This window comes from Periplaneta americana, chromosome 1 (genome assembly GCF_040183065.1).
Source record: "Periplaneta americana isolate PAMFEO1 chromosome 1, P.americana_PAMFEO1_priV1, whole genome shotgun sequence".
Taxonomy (NCBI): Eukaryota; Metazoa; Arthropoda; class Insecta; order Blattodea; family Blattidae; genus Periplaneta; species Periplaneta americana.
In genome coordinates, this window is record NC_091117.1 from 56,293,367 (window position 1) to 56,314,778 (window position 21,412).

The 21,412-nt window shown below is 37.1% G+C and overlaps 1 protein-coding gene across 1 annotated transcript; it reads right to left on the minus strand.

Annotated features, from left to right (window-relative positions):
* Positions 1–1,171: 1,171 nt before the first annotated feature.
* Positions 1,172–19,444, minus strand: LOC138696134 (serpin B3-like). The gene is made up of 8 exons (XM_069820692.1): positions 19,299–19,444; positions 17,890–18,002; positions 13,248–13,430; positions 11,917–12,130; positions 8,951–9,168; positions 7,406–7,591; positions 3,550–3,685; positions 1,172–1,433 (listed from the first exon to the last, which is right to left on the minus strand). The coding sequence occupies exons 1-8, from the start codon at positions 19,306–19,308 to the stop codon at positions 1,288–1,290; spliced, it is 1,206 nt and encodes a 401-aa protein (XP_069676793.1). The 5' UTR covers positions 19,309–19,444; the 3' UTR covers positions 1,172–1,287.
* Between the last annotated feature and the right edge of the window lie 1,968 nt (positions 19,445–21,412).

Genomic DNA, 21,412 nt, shown 5'->3' on the forward strand with positions numbered 1-21,412 from the left:
AAAGAAAGAGAAAAAAGTGAAGAAAAACACATTTAATATAAATTGACAATCAGACAGAAGCTAGTGGTGGTGTTTACGGTAATTGTGACAGCGTTTGTGATGATTATGATAGCATTTGTGGCGATTATGTTGGTCTTTGTGGTAATTATAATGATTTTTGTTGTGGTTATGATGGCGTTTGTGGTGATTACGGTGGTGTTTGTGGTGGTTTAATAACTATTGTGGTGATTGTGCTAACGTTTGTGGTAGTTGTTATGGCGTTTATGGTGATTGTGATAGCATTTGTGGTGGTTGTGGTGGCATTTGTGGTGGTTGTGATGACATTTGTTGTGATTGTGTTAGCGTTTATGGTTGTTATGGTGGCGTTTGTGATGATTGTTATCATATTTGTGGTGATTATAATGGTATTTGTGGAAATTTTGATACCGTTTGTAGTGATTGTGATAGTGTTTATGGTTATTGTGAGTCCGCCGAGTTAGCTCTGTGATAGCTCGTCTGCCTCCAGACTAGCCGGCCCGGGTTCGATTCCCGGCGGGGTCAGAAATGTTCATCTAAAATTTCTACCTCGGCACTAGGAAAGATAGAGGTGTATAAATTCTAATCACTAAATTTTGCACCAATATGCCTGGGTTAAATCTCAAATCTCTCCGCAGTGCATATGGAGAGAAGGCATATGTCACTGTTGATAATGATTCTTCCGTCGGATAGGGACGTTAAGCCTGGCGGCCCCTTTGGTGATATTCGACAGGAGTAGGCTACGTTCCGGCACCGGGTTTCCCCTTCTCCCTTCCTCACCATCATCATCCTCACCTATTCCCTACTCAATACTTACACTAACACACGTCCACTCACCCTAGTACACAACATAATTCTTCACAGATACACATCATGCATAACGTGGCCCGTCGAAGTGATGTGCAACCTGAAAATGAGTCACAGTTCTGCCATCTATCCGCAGTATGCAGAACCCGAATCACGCAAGTGAAGTGAGTAGGCATTAGACACACACACACACACACACACACACACACATGGTGTTTGTGGTAATTGTGATAGCGTTTGTGGTGGTTGTTGTGGCGTTTGTTGTGATTGTGATGGCCTTTGTGATGCTTGTGGTGATTATAATGATGGTGACCAGTATGATGGTGAAAAAAATTCATTGAAACACGGATTATGTAAAGTTGCTGCTTTATTTCCTTTAATTGGATTTTGTTTACAAAATCACTGCAAGAGAGAAACTACAAGATTGGAATTTGTGAATTTTAATGCAAAAATGTTCATTGTCAGTTAAGGATCTCCTACCCAGGCACTGAAAATGGGTACATTGTGAACCATATGCATGATGAAAACGAGGAATGGACGGTCGACGTCGATTTCCACAACCTCATTCTCGGAAGGAATGTGCCCTATTGAATTTGGCACCATACGAACACCTGAAAGTACAAAGTTCTAATTAATTAGAGAGAAATAGTTTAGATACAGATAAAATCATGAAATTGCACTAACTACACTAACCCCGGAAATAAACCTCAACCAGATAACGTATTCCAATCAGGATTTGAACCCGGACTTCTCGTTTCACTGTCCCACATGCAAACCGTTACTCCACAGCAATGAACTGGCACAGGATATGCTGCGCCATCACTTAATTACGTAGAATAATTTGTCTGGTTTTCTTGTTACACAGTAACGTGTCTAGTCCGTTTTCATAAATTGTTCCATCTCGTTTTTATATCCCTATTATAAAACAACTTGAGTTGTTAAATTTTAATTTTCTACGTGGACTTATAATGTTTTCTGTCATCAGTCTGATATCACTGAAAAACTTACGACTTACTACAGTATATATTATTGTTGTTCATTATTGCAATGATTATTATTATTATTATTATTATTATTATTATTATTATTATTATTATTATTATTATTATTGCCATAAATGTCACTATTATTTAGATTTGGAAAGAATACAAAATACGAGGATGATTAAAAAATTAAGGTAACAGGAGCTCTCACGAGTGACATATTCCCCTTTTCTTCGAATTTTCCACCACGTCCGCAGCATCAGACCACAGCTTTATCAGGCAGCCATTACGTGGCGCATACGTTGCGTTAGACTCTCGCAATCTCAGTTGTAAGATGGCTGCGCGCACGGAAACATGGTGAAACGTGGAAGTGCGTAGTGTGATCCGGTTTTTTGCGTCTGAAGGGCACCTCATCTTCAAAAATTAATGAAGGTTGGATAGAACAGAGAAAAATTTCTCCGGCACCGGGACTCGAATCCGGGTTTTCAGCTCTACGTGTTGACGCTTTATCCACTAAGCCACACCGGATTCCAGTTCCGATGCCGGATCGAATCCCCTCAGTTTAAGTTCTACCTCTCAGTTTTCCCTTTGGTGGCCTACCCTCATGTACTGTGTCACAGAATACGTGACCGTGGCACAATGTCAAAAACATTATGTACAGAGGTGCACTCATTACGAGTGACTAAGTGGCCGGGATCTGATGGGATGAGTACCGTCTTGATTCACTAAGTTATTCTTATGAATATCATGTTATTATGACAGAGTACATACATGAGGATAGACCACCAAATGGAAAACTGAGAGCTAAAACTTAAACTGAGGGGATTCGATCCGTAATCCGGTGTGGCTTAGTGGATAAAGCGTCAGCACATAGAGCTGAAAACCCGGATTCGAGTCCCGATGCCAGAGAGACTTTTTCTTTATTCTATCCATCCTTCATCATATGGTAACGCAGAATTCCTGCATGGAAATTTCATATGTACTTCGGTAAAGGTAAATGTAAATGTAAAAGTATCCCCGTAACATGCCATAAAGGCACTTGGGGGGCATGGAGGTAGAGCCCCATGCTTTCCATGACCTCGACACTAGAATGAGGTGGTGTGGTCGGCACCACGCTCTGACCGCCTCAATTTTATAGGAGGCTGAGTGAATCTCGGCCGTTCTGAAAGTTTGGCAGCGAGAAAAAATCCTGTCATCACCTGGGATTGAACCCCGGACCTTCCAGTCCGTAGGCAGCTGCTCTACCAACTGAGCTACCCGGCCGCCCTATGTACTTCGGTACATCATAATAATATTCCAAACTTAATATTCAATTTGTTGAGATGTACGGTGCGAAACGGTACTGAACCATCCTCCCTACAGCTCCGGCCTGGCACCTAGTGATTTCTATCTCTTGGGTGGTAAGCGATTCCACACCGATACGGCAATTCAGCAGGCCGTCATGACGTGATTTCAGGGACTTGACGCAGATTTCTTTATATCAGCATCGATGTCTTGGTCTACCGTTGGAACAAGTATTTGGACAAGCATGGTGACTGTTGAAAAGTAATGCGTACCAGTGCCATACTACTGTGTATCAATATATCTGCCTATGAAATAAAATTTATTCATGAGAACTCTTATTACTGACTTTTTAAGCACCCTCGTAGTTAGCTTCAGAGTTAAGATTTCATGTACCGGTAATTAATATTTTCTTCTCTTATTCTTGTAAATCAGAATGCTTATTATTTATAGGTGCACTTACTTGTAACAGCAGATGCTTTGGCACCATTTTCAGCTACCTCAATTTCTGCCTTTTGAAGAACATCAGACACTTTCAACCCCTCTGCAGCGATTCCACTAAAGTTTGCAGAGTCTGCGAACGTATGTTGTAGTCCCATCTGAAAGCATCAGTGTATAGTTTCAATTCAAGTATTCCTAGCTTATCGAAAATACAAGAGGATGCATTATAAATTATTTACATTATCAACCGTATCCGGAGATGTAATTATTGTTTTCGAAATTTCAGAAATATTTGCAGGTTGCATTACAAGGACTAGTGTCCTGCAATGTTCGAATATGAGAGAGGCAACCAAAATATTACAAAATTAGTCTTATCCCACATGAAAAACTAACTGCAAGATCTGTATGAAAATCCTTAAGTGGTTAAAACATGAAGAGGTAGAAGTAGAGGATATAGAATATTTTCATAAAAAGGTCGAACAAACATGATAGGTCGCCTTCTGCAGAGCGAACATCGATGAATATCGAACTTCGACATACTCGACAGACTTGAACCGAACATAGCGCCTGTACTGCACGACGCTAAGGACTGCATTGACTAAGATCGGAAGGATCTATTGGCTAGGTTTTAAAAAATAGACCCTGATTATCCAACATCTATGTTGTTCCAGAAAGTTTTTAAATTAGGCTATATTTTATTTAATGACACTCGCATCTATCGACGTTGTATCAGTGTCGCAGTTGTGCCGGAATTTTGTCCCGCAGGAGTTATTTTACATGCCAGTAAATCTACTAACATGAGCCTGTCGCATTTAAACACACTTAAATATCACCAATCTAGGCCGGGATCGAACCCGCAACCTCTGGCACAGAAGGCTAGCGTTATACCGATTGCGCCACCGAGGGCGACTTCAGAAAGTTGGAGGACCTGAATCTGATAATATGATTAATCGTCACAACGTTTGTTGTATCAACCATTAAGTTACTTAGCGTCGATGGAATTGGTGACAAATGATATTTGGCGGCATGAGGCTGATTCAAAATGTGATTATCTGTCGTCCGCTAGGCCTGTACACTTGGAGAAAATCTTGGGGGGGGGGGGGGGGGAACATAACCGATTTTGTTCAACGACTGCTGGTATGAAACATGGCTTCAGTATCCTACTTTAGCTAACGTAACTATGATTGAAGTTAAACTTAAAATTAAAGAAATTATTAAGGGAACTTAACATAGGGTTAGATAATTAATTGTTAAATATTAGTCTTATATACTTGTGAATATTGGTTATAAACTTTTTCAATTGTGGTTGTTGTTTATTATATAGGCTCTTGTTTTTGTAATCTGTGCTATTTTATTGCTTATATTAATTGTTTATTTTGTCTTCTTTTTCTTTCTACTTATCTACAATGCGGTTTTGAAATCCCGACCAGAGCGTTTGCTCGTACGGGGGTAAATTCTTTATTTATTTTTACATTTTGTTTTAAAATTTGACATGTTCATTTTTGTTTGATGTATGTAATAGTTTTTAATGTATTTTTGTTTCTGTTATATTTAATATGTATTTTGTAGTTTACTGATTGTAATAATTGTAATAATAAATAAGATTAATGTGTTATTATATTAAAAAAATAAATAAATAAAAAGAAGGTAATCGCCCAAGCGGAAATCGAATCCAAATCCTAACGCAGCTGAGGATCAATAGGTAAAGCATTACGAAATTTGATGTAGAGTATTAAAGCATTTCCGAATGCAATAATTTCTTTATCGTAGTGGAGCACAGTATAGCAGAGCTTTGCGATATGCATTTAGTCCTGAGGACTGCAACTAGCTGTGTATCGTGGCCATTACAAAAACAGGTCGCAATAAGGGCAAGGCCCAATGCTTCTCCTGTTACCTCACCCAACTGACGTGTGGAAGACTAATTCCCCTTTCTCATTTTCCCAAGGCAGATTTAATATTTATGGTATAAATCATCATCATCATCATTGGCGCTACAGCCCTTGGTGGGCCTGGGCCTCCCTTAGTAATTGTCGCCATCCGTCTCTATCTTGTGCAGCAGCCATCCGATTCTTGCACCCCAACTTTCTGGCATCCTCTTCCACTCCATCAATCCACCGCAAGTGCGGTCGACCTCGTCTTCTCTGGCCTCCCGGATTTGTTATTACAATTTTTTTGCAAGGTTCACTTGGGTCCGTGCGTATTACATGTCCTGCCCACCTCAATCTGCTAGTTTTAACTGTATTGATTATATTTGGCTCTCCTAGAAGTCTATATAATTCATAGCTGCATCTCTTCCTCCAGAGACCTTCCTCAAATGTTGGGCCATAGATCCTTCGCAGAATCTTTCTTTCGAAAATCTCCAATCTTTTTTCATCATTTTTGGAGATTGACCACGTTTCTGCCGCATATGTCAAAACTGGTCTCACTAATGTTTTGAAAAGAATAACTTTTACTTTCCTGGATAGAGCATGCGAAGTAAAGTGATATTTCAAGCCGAAATATGTTCTGTTTATGGTATAAATACAACTCAATAATTTTCGAATGTAGGCTTTCACGGCCGGCGTCAATGGGGTGAGAGTTATCCCGGGCTTATAGGCCGTGGTCTACTGACGATGTTACGACCAGACGTTTCTACAGCTGCGGTAGACATCGTCAGTGGCAAGGCACTCTAGTGTTTAGTGATCTCAGCGTGCCAGGAACAACTATTGCTATACAGCCATACTTCAACCAACTATGTCCTCAAATATGTGTTGCTTTTGGACGACATTTTTCAAACATTCTGTATTTTCTATCCATGTTTTCCTTCTTCTACAGCAGCGGTGACCAAACTGAGTATCGTGATTACATCGTGTAATCAAAGACATTCATACTGGTAAGGGGAGTTTCCTGTACATTGCTCTCTGTCTCGCTCACGTGGTAAGCAGTGTCGGTACCATGTCGCTCTACAAACCCTCTGTCTCTAGCAGAAAAGAAGATTTCGTACAGAATGGGAAGAGGGATTTATTCTCTGTTCTCTCGGAGAAAATGTAATATGTTGCTTTGCTCAACACTTCAATTGGTAGTGGTATATAGAAGCAACATTACAGAGCATTACGCTGAATACACAGGCAGCAAGTATTACCATAATTTTTATATACTGTACGTGCCTGAATGTATAGGCCTACATCTTCCCATGAAGGATAAAATAATTATTAGACTACGCTATGTCTCCATTTCAGTTATTTACAGTTATTGAATTAATAATAATAATAATAATAATAATAATAATAATAATAATAATAATAATAATAACAGTAAAATATAGGGAAACTGATTGAATATTACGTGTTAGTGTAGTGACGACACGAGCTATTAAACTCCAAGAACTGAAATCAGCCATAAATCATCGTCATGAAGAGAAAGATTACATAAATAAAACATAAGGAAGCCAGCTATCTAGTTGCGAACGAAATAGCTCGTTCTATTAAGCCTTCCAACGAAGGAGAGTTTTATAAAAGCGTAATGATCAAGATGGCTGAAATAATTTGTCCAGAAGAGAATTCAGGAGATTTCTGATTGTGTTCATGAGGAATACAAAAAAAAGGCAAAAAAAATGATGACAGTAGTGACATTGCTGATACAGTAAAGCTTGCGATTTTTATTAGCGGGTTGATGAAGAACGCAATATTAGTGCACGAACCACCACTGGTTGTAGTTTTCATGCCATGTACCTCTCCCCCGTCTCTTTACTTCATAGACTGTCTCTCGCGTGTAATCACTGCCGTTCGAGTTTGGTCACCGCTGTTCTACAGCCTCTACATTGTGGAATATATTATGCAGATAAGAAACTATTGACCTCCTAATATAACGATACTTAAAGTAATGTAATTACAACTTACCGTTTTCAACAAATTCTTCACAAAGGAGGTAGTTTCAAATTTGAATTTTGGCAATGCTAAATTCACATATCTTTCGTCATAGCGCCTTGTCAAATTATAAAGTCTCTCCCCCTGCAAGTTGTTTATGACATTTGCCAGACCGTCCCTCTCGTCAGGAACAATCACCAACATGGAATATTGTAGATTCTGAAGAACAGAGAACGAGTGATGTGTAAGATGATTTTTCACGCACAAAATTGATATTACAGTACGATTATTTAGTCCTGACATACTGCGGACGAAGGATTAGGGAAACAGCTGTAAGTGTCTGAGGTCAGGAGCATAGACAAGACTAATGGAGGAAATGCAAGAGAAGACATGATAAGAACGAGTGAAGGAATGAAGCGACTACCAGATATTAGTGATTGTGAGGACAGAATAGACAGGGCTTTGGAGAGGTTATTAGCGAAGAAAAAGAGTGCTAAAAAGTGAGTGCAAGAAAGTTAGGGGTGGCAAAAGTGTAAGAAAGGGAACAGAGAAGAAAGTGTTAAGTGTAAGAAGATAGTGTAAGAGTGTAACAAGATAGATTATCAAACAATGAATACAAGAGAATTAAAGTGAAAAAAAACATCTGAACAAATGTGAAGTGGAATGAGAGAGAAATTGCAAGTGTAATTAAGTGAATTAGATATTTGATGTTTTTCAATGTTATGGGTTGAGAGTAGTATGAGGGGACTATAACTGTAGGAATATTATAGAAATAAATATATGGAAAGAGGAATAAAATAGGACATTTAGGAGTGAAGCGAAGAGAAAGGGATCAATACGTAAATAAACAGAGAGTAGGAAAAAAAAGTGATGTAAGTGTTGTAAAATAGAGTAAACGAAAAAGTCAGCAAGTAATGTAGGATAAAATAGTTGGAAAACAATGATTAAGAGTAGGTAGGATTTGAGGGTAGAGACGAAAATAAATAAATAACGCAAATTATTATGGAAGGAATATGCAATATTTAATAGGTGAGCCAGAAATGGAAGGGAGACAGTCTAGGTAGGAGGGAGAGAATAGAAGAGGATAGAAAGGGAAGGACATATAGCAATTCAGTCTTAACAGAAGATTAGAAAGTAATCAAGAAATTCTCGGCAAAGAATACACTAATAGAAAAGAGTTGTATGTATTAAAGGGATGGTGGATCGAAAAACAGAAATGTGAAGGTCCACCATAACTGTGAATTGTAAAGTTGACTGACAAATATCATATCATATCATATCATATCATTTAGTCCTGACAGTCGCCGGAGATGTGCGCGTGGGACAGGCGAGCCCATTTAGTTACACGAAGGGGCGTTTGGGTTATTCACTCGCTTGCCTTTACCGACCGCTCGCCCTGTCTCTAACCAGGAACTCTCCCCACTCCTCCTATTACTTCCCCTCTTTCGCGTCGCTGAGCTGTCAGGACTAAATAATCGGCCTGTACAGATTTTTAAACTTATTATTTAAATCTGACATGTTCGACATGCAAGTTATTTTTGTAATCACAGTATTATTTTTTCGTTTCATTTTACTTACCTTGAATATTAGATTAACAAATTTAGCACCGATGTGGGAACAGTGGCCTGCGAAATAGGTTTCTCTGTACTGATGCATTGTAGACACATTTTTTGTTGACCCACTAAGCGTATGAAATTCTTCCACGCCCGTGGAACCCTCGCTGAATGTTTTTTCCCACTCCCCAGAGAAGAAAACTGCGTTCAGAAGCATCATCCTTGTGTCGGAAGTTAGCGATTCTGTAGAATTAATAACCATAGATTACATTTGTGTCCATTCAATCCGTAATTTACTAATTAATACAGATCGGAATCTTAGCCACTACTCTTTGAAGTTGAGTGAGTACGGAGATTATGCAATGACCCAAATGACTTTGACGAAGAGTAGTAGCACGTGGTGCTGTACGATTCAAAACAAACTACTCCGCATCAATATCAACAATCACAGTACACACATAAAATAACTTTATTGTTTCAAGAATAGGTGTGTGTTGTGTATTACAAAAGAATAAACATAGTTTTTGCAGTAAATTGTTAACTTAAAATGTTACTATTTAACAGGCATTACTCTTAATTAAATGTTTAAGCCTATATTTATTTATTTATTGAACATAACATGCAAAGCCCAATTACAATGTTCAAGATTGACAAAGTAATTTATAAAACATAAACAAGGAAAAGGAAACATACTCTTATTAAAAAACTTACACAAAATAGAAAAAAGGAAAAGAAAAAAAAATGTTCAATGTAAAATTTTAATTTAAAATGTTACTGTATCCGGGACACTACTCTTAACATCTTTAAGCCAATATTAAGAAAATATTTAACATAAAACACCAATACAACTTTAACACAGGTACTGCCAGCTTAAAGCTTAATATTACAATAACCTTTGCTGTAAAATTTAATTTAAAATACCGGTACTACTGTAATACAGGTACTGTCCTTGTGTACAAGTGTAATTTCCAACAAAACATTTAGAGAGAGAGAGAAAGAGAGAGAGAGAGAGTGTGTGTGTGTTTTTTTTTTTTTGCCTACCCACTTGACTTGCGTGATTCGGGTTCCTCATACTGCGGATAGATGGCAGGACTGTGACTCATTTTCAAGTTGCACATCACTTCGGCGGGCCACGTTATGCATGATGTGTGTGTGAAGAATTATGTCGTGTACTAGGATGAGTATATGTGTAATTGTATTGTAGAGAATGGGTGTGGATGATGATGGAGGTAAGGAAGGGAGAAAGGGGAAACCCGATGCCGGCACGTAGCCTAATCTTGTTGAATAGCACTAAGGTGGCCGCCATATCACTATCAACAGTGACATCTTCATATGCACTGCGGAGAGATTTGCGATTTAACCCAGGCATATTGGTGCACAATTTAATGATTAGAAGTTGTGCACCGCCATCTCTCCTAGTGCAGAGGTACATGACAATTTCTGACACCGCCGGGAATCGAACCCGGACTAGCTAGTCTGGAAGCAGACGCGCTACCACAGAGCTAACTCGGGGGAAAAATTTTTGAAGTGGTTGTCTTCAACTTTGTTGAAAGAAATGTTGGTATGCAGCATCATTTCATACAGATCTCTGCTAAATTCGTTCGCTGTCACCGAATTACTAGTTGAAAGTAGATCGTCAGTCTCATTTCTGTCAATTTCAAATGGTTTATATGTAGTAGCGCATAATGCTATCTCAGTGAAACATACAGCAGAGTCCTTATAGGTCAGTTTCTGTCGGATATTTACCAATTCACTGCGGGCTAAAGCAAGGAGATGCACTACTACCTTTACTTTTCGAATTTGCTGTAGAATATGCCATTAGAAAAGTCTAAGAGAACAGAGAGGGTTTGGAATTGATCGGGTTACATCAGCCGCATGTTTATGCGGATAACGTGAATTTATTATGAGAAAACCAACAAACGATTAGGGAAAACACGGAAATTTTACTTCAGATAAGGAAGGAGATAAGTTTATAAGTAAACCCCGAGAAGACAAAGTATATGATTATGTCTCGTGAACACAACATAGTGCGAAGTGGAAATGTATAAATTTGAAAATTTATCCTTTGCAGAGGTGGAAAAATTCAAACTTCTTGGAGCAACAGTAACAAATATAAATGACACTCGGGAGGAAATTAAACGCAGAATAAATATGGGAAATGCATGTTATTATTCGGTTAAAAAGATTTTGTCATCCAGTCTGCTTTCAAAAAAACTGAAAATTAGAATTTATAAAACAGTTATATTACCGATTGTTCTTTATGGTTGTGAAACTTGGACTCCCACTTTGAGAGAGGAACACTTTGAGAACAAGGTGCTTAGGAAAATATTTGGGGCTAAGAGGGATGAAGTTACAGGAGAATGAAGAAAGTTACACAACGCAGAATTGCACGCATCTTTGGGGTGGCCGAGACGTAGATGGGAGAATAATATAAAAATGGATTTGAGGGAGATTTGATATGTTAGTAGGGACTGGATTAATCTTGCTCAGGAGAGGGCCCTGTGGCGGGCTTATGTTAGAGCGGCAATGAAACTCCGGGTTCCTTAAAAGCCATTTATAAGTGAGCAAGTAAGTGCACAATATCATAAACATTGCTAAACTGAAGTATACTGTACTTGTTTAGGAGTAAGGAACCTGTTTAGAGTGACCCTACAGTGCGCGTTACTTGTGTTTATGAGCAGGGTGTCTACTGAAGGACACGTGACGTAATGTATATCCCGCGCACACTTATATTTATTCCAATGTTGTTGGTCTTTACTAATCAACATGCCTTTAAAATTTCAGAGACAATTTAGAAACAGTAGATAACGAATGAATATACAGAATCTTTTAAAACTATCGGTTCGTAAGTCGGCCCTTAATAGCACTACCTCCTCGCAACCCCCGCACCGGCATCACCTTGCGTGAACTCACGGTACTTCGCCGGCATTTTCCTGATTGTCCATTTCTTATATGTAGATTCTTGTAAGAACTAGTATTCATTAAACGCACCCTGTGACACCAGCTGCTGAATCCTCTGCTGCGTGCTCTGTGACACCCAGTCGTTGATGGTTCGAGCAGCCGCCTCCGGTTGATTGAAGTCCACAGTCTCGATGTCAGACTTGAAGACCTCCACGGTCATGTTCTTGAATTCGGGCAGGATGCTAACGCCGTCTGCGACGAACAGTTTGCTGGCGATATCTATCTGAATATAGTTGTGAGCGCGCTGAAAAAATTCCAAAATTCATTAACAATAAATTACCAAATTAACAGAATTTGTAGCCAGTTCTGATAAACCACCAGCCACTAACCATATTATCATCATCATTATTATATCAACACACCACTTTCGTTAATGTCGTTATCTTAATTTTTCTCTTTTTTTCATCATCAACTTCTTGCTTTCAAATTTACTGCTTTAAGCTTTCTTCTACTCAATTCCATTTTTTTCATATTCACTTCGTTTTGTCTTCTTCTTCTTCTTCACTTTCATTTCGTTATGTCTTTCTTTTCTATCCTAAATTCACTCTTATCTTCTGTTTTGTCTATTCACTGTATTATACAACCAAGCTCGGAATAGGATCGGTGAGTTTGTGAACTACAACCACAGTCTAGTATATAGTCACGAACCTTGAGTTGTGAGGGTGCTAGGAACAATAGACTGTGCCGGTACTATTTCGCATTGTCTGTGATGAGGCGATATTAGCGATCCTAGTGGTTAGCAACTATCCATGGATGCATATTTATTACGTATTGAGCTTCGTGACTGTATATACACTATCTACCAAAAAGTAATTGGGCACAGTTTTTGCCTCTTTAGAACCTCGTGGTACCACCTCTTGTTGCTATAACAGCAGCCACCCTGTCAGGCATGCTGTCCACTAGTTTGTGTAGGATATCCACTGGAATGCGTCGCCATTCCTCTTGCAACATCGCACTCAGTTGGACAATGGAAGTTGGCCGCATGTTTCGGCGGCTACTATACAGTGGTATGCAGACAATAATGTTCACCGGTTGGACTGGCCTACACAGAGTCCTGATCTCAATCCCATTGAGCACCTTTGGGACAAATTGGACCGGCGATTGAGGTCTCGGGAGATGCGGCCAAAGATGTCCAAAGTTTCTACAACACCTTAAGAAATAACATGATGAATTTCACACTTGAAGTGTCAACAACACTGTATGTAGCGACCTCTTCTGGGTTAAAGAAGATACTGATAATAAATATTTTGTTAGTTGTCATTCTACGACATAGGGATTTCAAGTAAACAGAAATTTTTTTTCGAGACTATATATGGACGTTGTTGCTTAGTGTATAGTATTCTTTCATGCAGTTAACGTACTTTGATAAATTTCATGAGTTCCTTAAAGCCGACCCTGGTTTCAGTGGGCTGTGCGTGTAGAACCTGGGTCACTTCGTTCTCCGTGTTGCCGCCTGCGCCTTGCTGAATAATGGCGAGAACAGTGTACAAGCTCAGCGGAGATAGGACCGTGTTGCTCGCTCTGTTTCCAGAATTGAAGGAAGTCTGTAAAGTAATTCAGTTGTTTTATTTGTATAGTTATTTATTTCGCGTAGAATATTATGATTTCTAATAGGTTACTCGAACGCTGGACGATGTTAGAAATATTCACGACAAAAAAAAAAATATATATATATATATATATATATATATATATATATATATATATATATATATTCTCCCCTTTCCTTCTTGTAGTAACTGTGATTGAGGTTCTGGCTATATGTACAGCCTTAGACACAAAAAATTACCGCTCCCCTGGAGCGTGAATTTGTCTAAATCCACTTCGGGCACACAACTAGGAAAAGGATACTTATTAATGGAGGAAATATTCATTCCGGCACCGGGAATCGAACCCACGACTCTCAGCGTGGCGCGCTGAGTGCTCATACCATCTGAGCTATGCCAAGACCCGATCCACAGTGCCGCCGAACTCTACTCCTTTGTATTGTTATTGGCCTAGTACCTGCATTTTAGACATAGGCCTAGTATATGATATGCAGGAGCACATATTTTAATGACTTATGGCGATTTCAACCAAAGTTTTAGAGAACTGTTAATTCTGATGTGTATACAGTATATAATATATTATATACATGTTATATACATAGGGAAAGGATGTTTTGCACCCAATTTAACCGTTGAATATATCTTTGATATGGATTATTTATAATATTTTGATGTATAAACAGAGAGAAAAAAGCAACAAACAAAATAAAGAAAGGAGGCCCAGGCCGAAGTCTTCTATAGGAACTTCGCTAACGTGAAAACCTAAGCTGTCACTGATTCAACCGAAGTGTTCCGAAGAGGACTTAACTTACAGCAGCAGGTGTTTTATTTATTTTTGTCTAAGACCGTACATATATTACCAGTACGGCTCGGAAGTTGATGACCTAAAAATCACAGGAAAAAATTATCTATAAAATGATCTTAAATTTCTGAAAATATGACATTAAAATTTAAAAAATGACCATGATTTTAATAGTAAAATACAAACAAATCAGTACACTTTCATCTGTGGAATATACATTGTCAGCAAACTCAGTCACTAACTGCAGAAAAAAATGTTGTTTGCTCTGTTTTGCTTCAGGCATTTTTACGTCTTCGCTTATGTGATACAATATGCTGACTGCGGCCACTGCGGCTGAGTATTTGTTCTGTTGCGTTGAATGGGGGGAAGCACATAACACATGTGATCAGGAGTTAAGGCTAATGCAACCGTAAGGAAAATTCTTGTAAGACGCAATCAAATTGCGTAAACAATCTGCAGTAGGTTTTCGACTGTGGACTGCGACTACACAGTAAAAAAAGTCCGTATATAAGCAGAAAATGGCAAAAATCCAACAAAAAGTAGAATATTTTCTAAACAAATTACCAATATACATCAAAAAACCGGAAAATGCATGTATTTGTCCGCTTACGGGGGAAGGATGCCTCTCCGCAACCACCCCTGGGTTCCCAGCCTTCCGCAATATCTCTGCTAGGAGTCATTAAGCACTTCCAAGGGCACTTCAACACCTTGGAAAGGTCATTGGAAAGCACCGTGTACTGCTTTTGTCACCTTGGCGGTATGAACTTAGAGCGGAGGGAGTAGGGGATCCCCATTGTTTGAGCGGGTGAGGGTTCACATGCGGCCGGTGGGCTGGAACACCTCATCCTCCTTCACCACATAAATTCGGGGTGCCCAATAGGCCTCAGTATGGCCGACGTGCAAAGGGTCATCCCTAACCCGCCCCTAGCCACCGTTACCCAACCGAACTTAACTGGTCAGCGATGTATGCAATGGAGGGGAAAGGAACTGGCCTCCCTACCCAATTATCTCCTGGTTTAGTTGCCTCATGAGTGATTCCTTATTGGTGTTCCTTATGAGGTTCAGACCTGTCTTCGGATAATTGACTAATCATATAACAACATTTATTTTCACATAAGTCATAAAATTATTAAAACACTTCAGATATTTAGACACCAAAATAATGAATAAGTTTCTTTTCTGTCAATTTTGTGTAACGTTTACGTCTAATACTGTGAGGTCAGTCTGTGATTATGGTGATGGTGATTCAGTGGTCCCTACATGGGATGTAACGACTTTAACAACCAGGCCTCCATGCAGAAGATGCGATACTGTTCTAAAATTACTTGTTGGTCAAGGACGAATGCGCTGATAGCGGCTCATGACCTAAAGGTCAAAGTCAAACCTCAAATAACAACAAATAAATTGCATCTGGTTTCATAGTACGATAAATTCTTAAGAAACGAAATGGGATGGATAAGAATGCCGGTTATGAGATTGCAATTGGGAACAGACAGCATGTCTAGTTAGCATTCTATTTCACAGACTACAGAAAAATTTCGTCCATGAAAGGCACTGCAAGTTAGTAGACTTAATACTGATTAATTTAAGCAGGCCTATATTCGCCAACAATCCACGATAAACATGATACTAAAGCTTGCAAATGTACAGTCCCGCATGAAACGTGTATACCATATTAAATATCATTAAATATTCATTCGTTCACTGAAAAGTACGAAACAAGGAATTGAGACGTTCTCTGGAACAAGAAATTACTTACAAAATCTTGAATTTGAGATACAGAGCATCAGATATTTCCGATCTGGCTTAACAGTGCTGTCCAGAACGATATTCAGATGTTTCTAGAGGGCGTTCTGTTTGTTGGAGCGAAATAATATTTTCTCGGAAGGGAGATGAATTTATGTTGAAAACATAAAAATGGAAACGTCTCAATTAGGCCAAATAAATGATAAAATTATTTAAAAAGTAAATAGACTTCCAATTTTTGTGTCCATCAGTGCGTCGGTGACGTGAAAAAAAAATGCAATATTTTTAAGTAGAAGAAAAAAGGCAATAGGCATATACAAAATATCCAAAATATGTTTTTAAATGGACTTAATTGTAGATTTATATTAATTTCCAGGATCTGAGTTCGACATTATTTATGAATTCTTAATTCAATATTATTATTATTATTATTATTATTATTATTATTATTATTATTATTATTATTATTATTATCACATTTTACAAAAAACGAACACTTATCCATTAATACAAGACTGACAACTGCTGACACAATTTTTTCATATTTTCAATTAACAATATTTTAAACTTACATAAATTAACAATCTTAAGTGAATTGGTTATATATGATACTATGATACAGGTGATAATTAAGGATATACATATATAGTTCCTCGCAACACCAAGACATACTTCATGAATGTCCATACTTCGCATTTTTAACGTTCGGAGTGTAGATTTGGTAAAGTGAAATGATGTGATTCTAGCTGTGAAAACAAGGACATTTACTTCTCAAGCATAATTAATTAATACAGTTAGAGCTCTCACTTATATGAAGACTTCTAGGTTCATAAATTTCCTCATTTATTTATTTATTTATTTATTTATTTATTTATTTATTTATTTATTTATTTATTTATTTATTTATTTATTTATTTACTTATTTATTTGTTTCTTTGTTTCTTTGTTTTTTTGTTTGTTTGTTTCTTTCTTTGTTTATTTGTTTCTTTGTTTGCTTGTTTGTTTCTTTGTTTCCTTGTTTATTTATTTATTTATTTATTTATTTATTTATTTATTTATTTATTTATTCCGATTTTAATTTTTTCCAAATTGAACAAATATATAAGTATACATTATTAAAATATTATCATAAAAATCGGCTGAAATATAAGAAAGAAAAACATGTTTATCCTAAAGAAGAAATTTGATATCCTTTAGCTGAACCTAAATGTTACACAACCACTCGAATAAGTCATAACCAGAGTTACGGGCCAAGGTTATACAACTCTATTATGATAACAAATCCTGACCTAGGTTATTTTGAATTTAATAAATTTAAGAAAAAAAATAGCAAATCATGTAGTCCGCTTTTCCTATTTCTTTTTCTTAATTTCAATATAGTGTTTATTCATTCCAACATATATACTGTTCTTGATTTGATTCTATATTTTTCTTTTATCTACGTGATTATCCGTGTTTTTTAATAATTGTATTGGCTTTGTAAATTATTGAATCTTTGTTATGTCTCATTTAGTACAAAATAATTATTTATAGGAACTGTTCCAGAACAAGAGCTTGCGCTACGTATATAATATGTATTTACTTTGTATTTTATGTATCAATAATATTAAATACTTATTTATTTTTTATGTATTTATTTATTTCTTTACTTTTTAATATTTATTTATTTATTTACTTACTTATTTACTTATTTATTTATTTATTTATTTATTTATTTATTTATTTATTTATTTATTTATTTATTTATTTACTCCCCCATTCATTCATTCATTCATTCATTCATTCATTTAACAAGTAATTCAGTTGTTGTTGTGAATAAATGCGTTGACTTGTTTGGAATACAGTATATCTATTTTTCTTTCAGTGCAACTCTTTCCTGTCACAGTGTTCCCCCTTCCAAACTCTTACCTTCAGCAGTTCTACTGAAAAATCATTAACTGCTATGCTCAATTCTCTCTTAATTACTCCATGGCTCGGAATGAAGAACACCGTGCTCAGCAAAAGCACTGGTAGGTACACCCCTGGAATTAATACAGAATGATAAATTCATACAACACTCTCAACAGCTGCGAGTTTCGCAGTAATCAGACCCCATAACTTAGTTTTATTTTTCCCCTTCCCTCTCTACTGTATCACCTTCTCAGTCCTTCACGTCTCGCTGTGAGGGGTAATTTTGGATAGTCTACCATTTTTTATCCAGTTAAGTTGTTGAAATAAAGCTAATATACAGTAGATTAATAAAAAAAAAAATAATAATAATAATAATAATAATAATAATAATAATAATAATAATAATAATAATAATAAGGCTATGGAATATAACTTGGCAACGATGATAATAATAATAGTAATAATAAAAGTGATTATGATGGCAGCAATAATAATAATAATAATAATAATAATAATAATAATAATAATAATAATACGGCTATGCAGTATAGCAACAATGATAATAATAATAGTAATAATAATAGTGATTATGATGACAATAATAATAATAATAATAATAATAATAATAATAATAATAATAATAATAATAGGCCTAATAATAATAAAGATCAGAGGACAAGGATATTGCAGGGATTCTCCCTTTTTCCCCTTAGTATTACAAATTTCATTCATTACAGTCTCCAATCTTCTCCTCATTTAACATGATTTCATGTCACAACAATATAGTTTACGGTAAAGTGCAGGTATTTCGATTATGTAGATGACCTTGCCAGATTACTATCATAATTCTCTGTGAAAGCTGTGTTCATCCTCTGAATTCTAGTCTGTCTTTGACTAGTTTTTTTAAATAGGTTATTTTACGATGCTTTATCAACTTCTCAGGTTATTTAGCGTCTGAATGAGGTGAAGATGGTAATGCCGGTGAAATGAGTCCGGAGTCTAGCACCGAAAGTTACCCAGTATTTGCTCAAATTGGGTTGAGGGAAAACCCCGGAAAAAACCTCAACCAGGTAACTTGTCCCGGCCGGGATTCTAACCCGGGCCACCTGGTTTCGCTGCCACACGTGCTAACCTTTACTCTACAGGTGTGGACCTTTGGCTAGTTGCTAGGCAGACTAGAATTCAGAGAATGATGGACATAACATCGACACTATTCAACCAGGTAAAATAACATCAAAATGTAAATATTAACACAGTGAAGTTGTAATTTATTTAATTTAAAACTTAATAGTTCATGGGTGATATGCTGCTAGTTGAGTGTAAATAAAAGGAATAACTCTCAAGGAAATGCAATTTCTTCCAGTACATGGTTACAGAATGCCTTATCACTTGAAAGTTAGTCTATCACTTAAGAGTAAGGCACTTGCCTGATTTCATGACGGTGATGTTAAATGTCAAGTAAACACTTATAAACAGTCTTGAAGTTCAGTTGCTTGTGATCACTGTCTCTTTGACATTCAGACTTTTATAGCTTAGCGTTCTATCCATTGGTCTACATCCAAAAAAGAAATAACACTCATTAACTACTTGTTTTATTTTGCGTGGTTGATATGGTACGGTTTATTGATATTTCTGGCTTTGAGCCAGTGGCCATTATAGGGTCTTACACACGCAAGATGCCCTCTCCAGCCATTGTACATAAATAATAACAAATATACATTATACGAAACAATTTTGGCGTAAGTGCCTATAGATGTGTGGGTGAAGTAGAGCGAAGTGATTGATTTTATTCCGGTGTAAGTGTAATTTTGTCATTTCCGATATTGATTTGTAGGGAAATAGGAAGTGACAGAGATAAATTGATTATGTACAGTATACTGTACGTTGTACAGGGACATCAATTTATTTTTACTTCAATTTTTATTGTACCTGAGTTTTTTTAATGTACTTCACTCCCACCCCTTCTATTAGTAAACTTCCAACCGTTCACGACACAGCCGAGGGCGCGTAAGCAGTACTGAGTGAGTATAGTACGTTCCAGAAATATGTTCGCGTTTTCCAGTGACGAAAGAGCTTTCAATATTGAATCATATTTTCGCACAGGTACTGTCGTCCGTTTGCCTACGTCGCATCCCAGTTTCCCCCACATGCTTCTGTTCGCCCCTCTGTAAAGTCTAGTAGCTGGGCTGTCTTAGCTCTTTTCTGAAAACATTAATTTCTGTTAGGAATTGGACGTCTACGTAATATTATACAACTGTTTAAAATAACTTAAATAAAAGGACCTCGTTAGGTAATTAACTGTCACGTGATTTCCCCCCTTTCTACGACCCTGCGGCATAATCACTTGGACGGACAGTAGATAGCATGTCTGAGTAATTTTATCTTTTCGGATCGGGCTGAAGTGAAGATTGAATTTACAGTACATAAGGTACTCTTTTATAGAGTAGATACAGAATTATTTCACATGAGTTACTAGTACGGACGAAACTGGTAATTGGAATTAGGTACAGTAGTCTATAGTGTGATAATATGCACAAAAGAACTGAAGCCTGTATCGAAATGAACGGCCACCATTTTCAAAAATGTGTTTAAATATCCATATTATGGTTATTTTTCATTCTCTATATTGTACGCTAATGTGCTGTAACAATACAATATACACTGCATAATGAATACGTCCGAATGGATAGCTCAATTCGTGAGTAAGAACACTAAGTGTTAATACAGTACTGTATTTTGATTAAACAAAAACCTATTGAAAATTATCAAACTCAAAATTGCGATATTTCCTAGTTTACATAAATGGATGAACTACTTTTCTTCCCTCCTATACCTGGTAAATTGATTTGTTTGTACATTACGCCAGTATCATCGAACTCCAGTCGTGGAAGGGGTAGCAAACGGTGTTTCCTGTTTCAATCGTTAATAGAAAGGTATAGCCAGATTAATATTAAAAATGTTAGTAAAAATAAAATGATGTCCCTGTATATTCTTTATTAAGTTTTTTTAAAGTCTCCATTTTCGTATGGCACAAATGTCTTGGTGGCTATGGAGACTTGCACGGGGCAAAGCTATTTTACTGATCTGCCTCTGTTGCTGCAAGTGTCCTTTCGGACAGTATTCAAATTTCCAGTACGTGGTTACGGTTTAGTCTCTGTGGGCCACGTTCATAGACATTATTAGCGCGGGCTTCCGGTGGATGATCAGCGAACTAACGTTTCTTGTATTCATAAACCAGTGTTAGCGATATGCTAAGATATGAATCCTGTACAAGTAACCAATCGATAGCCGGGGCTATTTTAGCACGCTCGTAGCGCGGGCTAGCGAAATGTCTATGAATAGCACGGTGTGTATTTAGTTTGGTGGTTGGGGCTGATGGTAATTGTAGAGGAGTTCCTTCGTGTTGTTTTGTTGTTTGTATTCGGTGAATTTGCGAAGTTGTGTTGTGTAATTATTAGACATCGGATATTTAGAAAATGCCTATTTTATTTGAATGTTCATATTTAAAGGCTTTTAGTAAATATGCACGATTCATGAGAAA

What these genes read in the sequence shown, in the direction of transcription:
- LOC138696134 (XM_069820692.1), bottom strand. An exon ending in TTTCAGTAGAACTGCTGAAG is followed by an intron (nt 13,431 to 17,889) that starts GTAAGAGTTTGG and finishes ATTACTTTACAG; the next exon opens with ACTTCCTTCAATTCTGGAAA. An exon ending in AACTCATGAAATTTATCAAA is followed by an intron (nt 12,131 to 13,247) that starts GTACGTTAACTG and finishes GAATTTTTTCAG; the next exon opens with CGCGCTCACAACTATATTCA.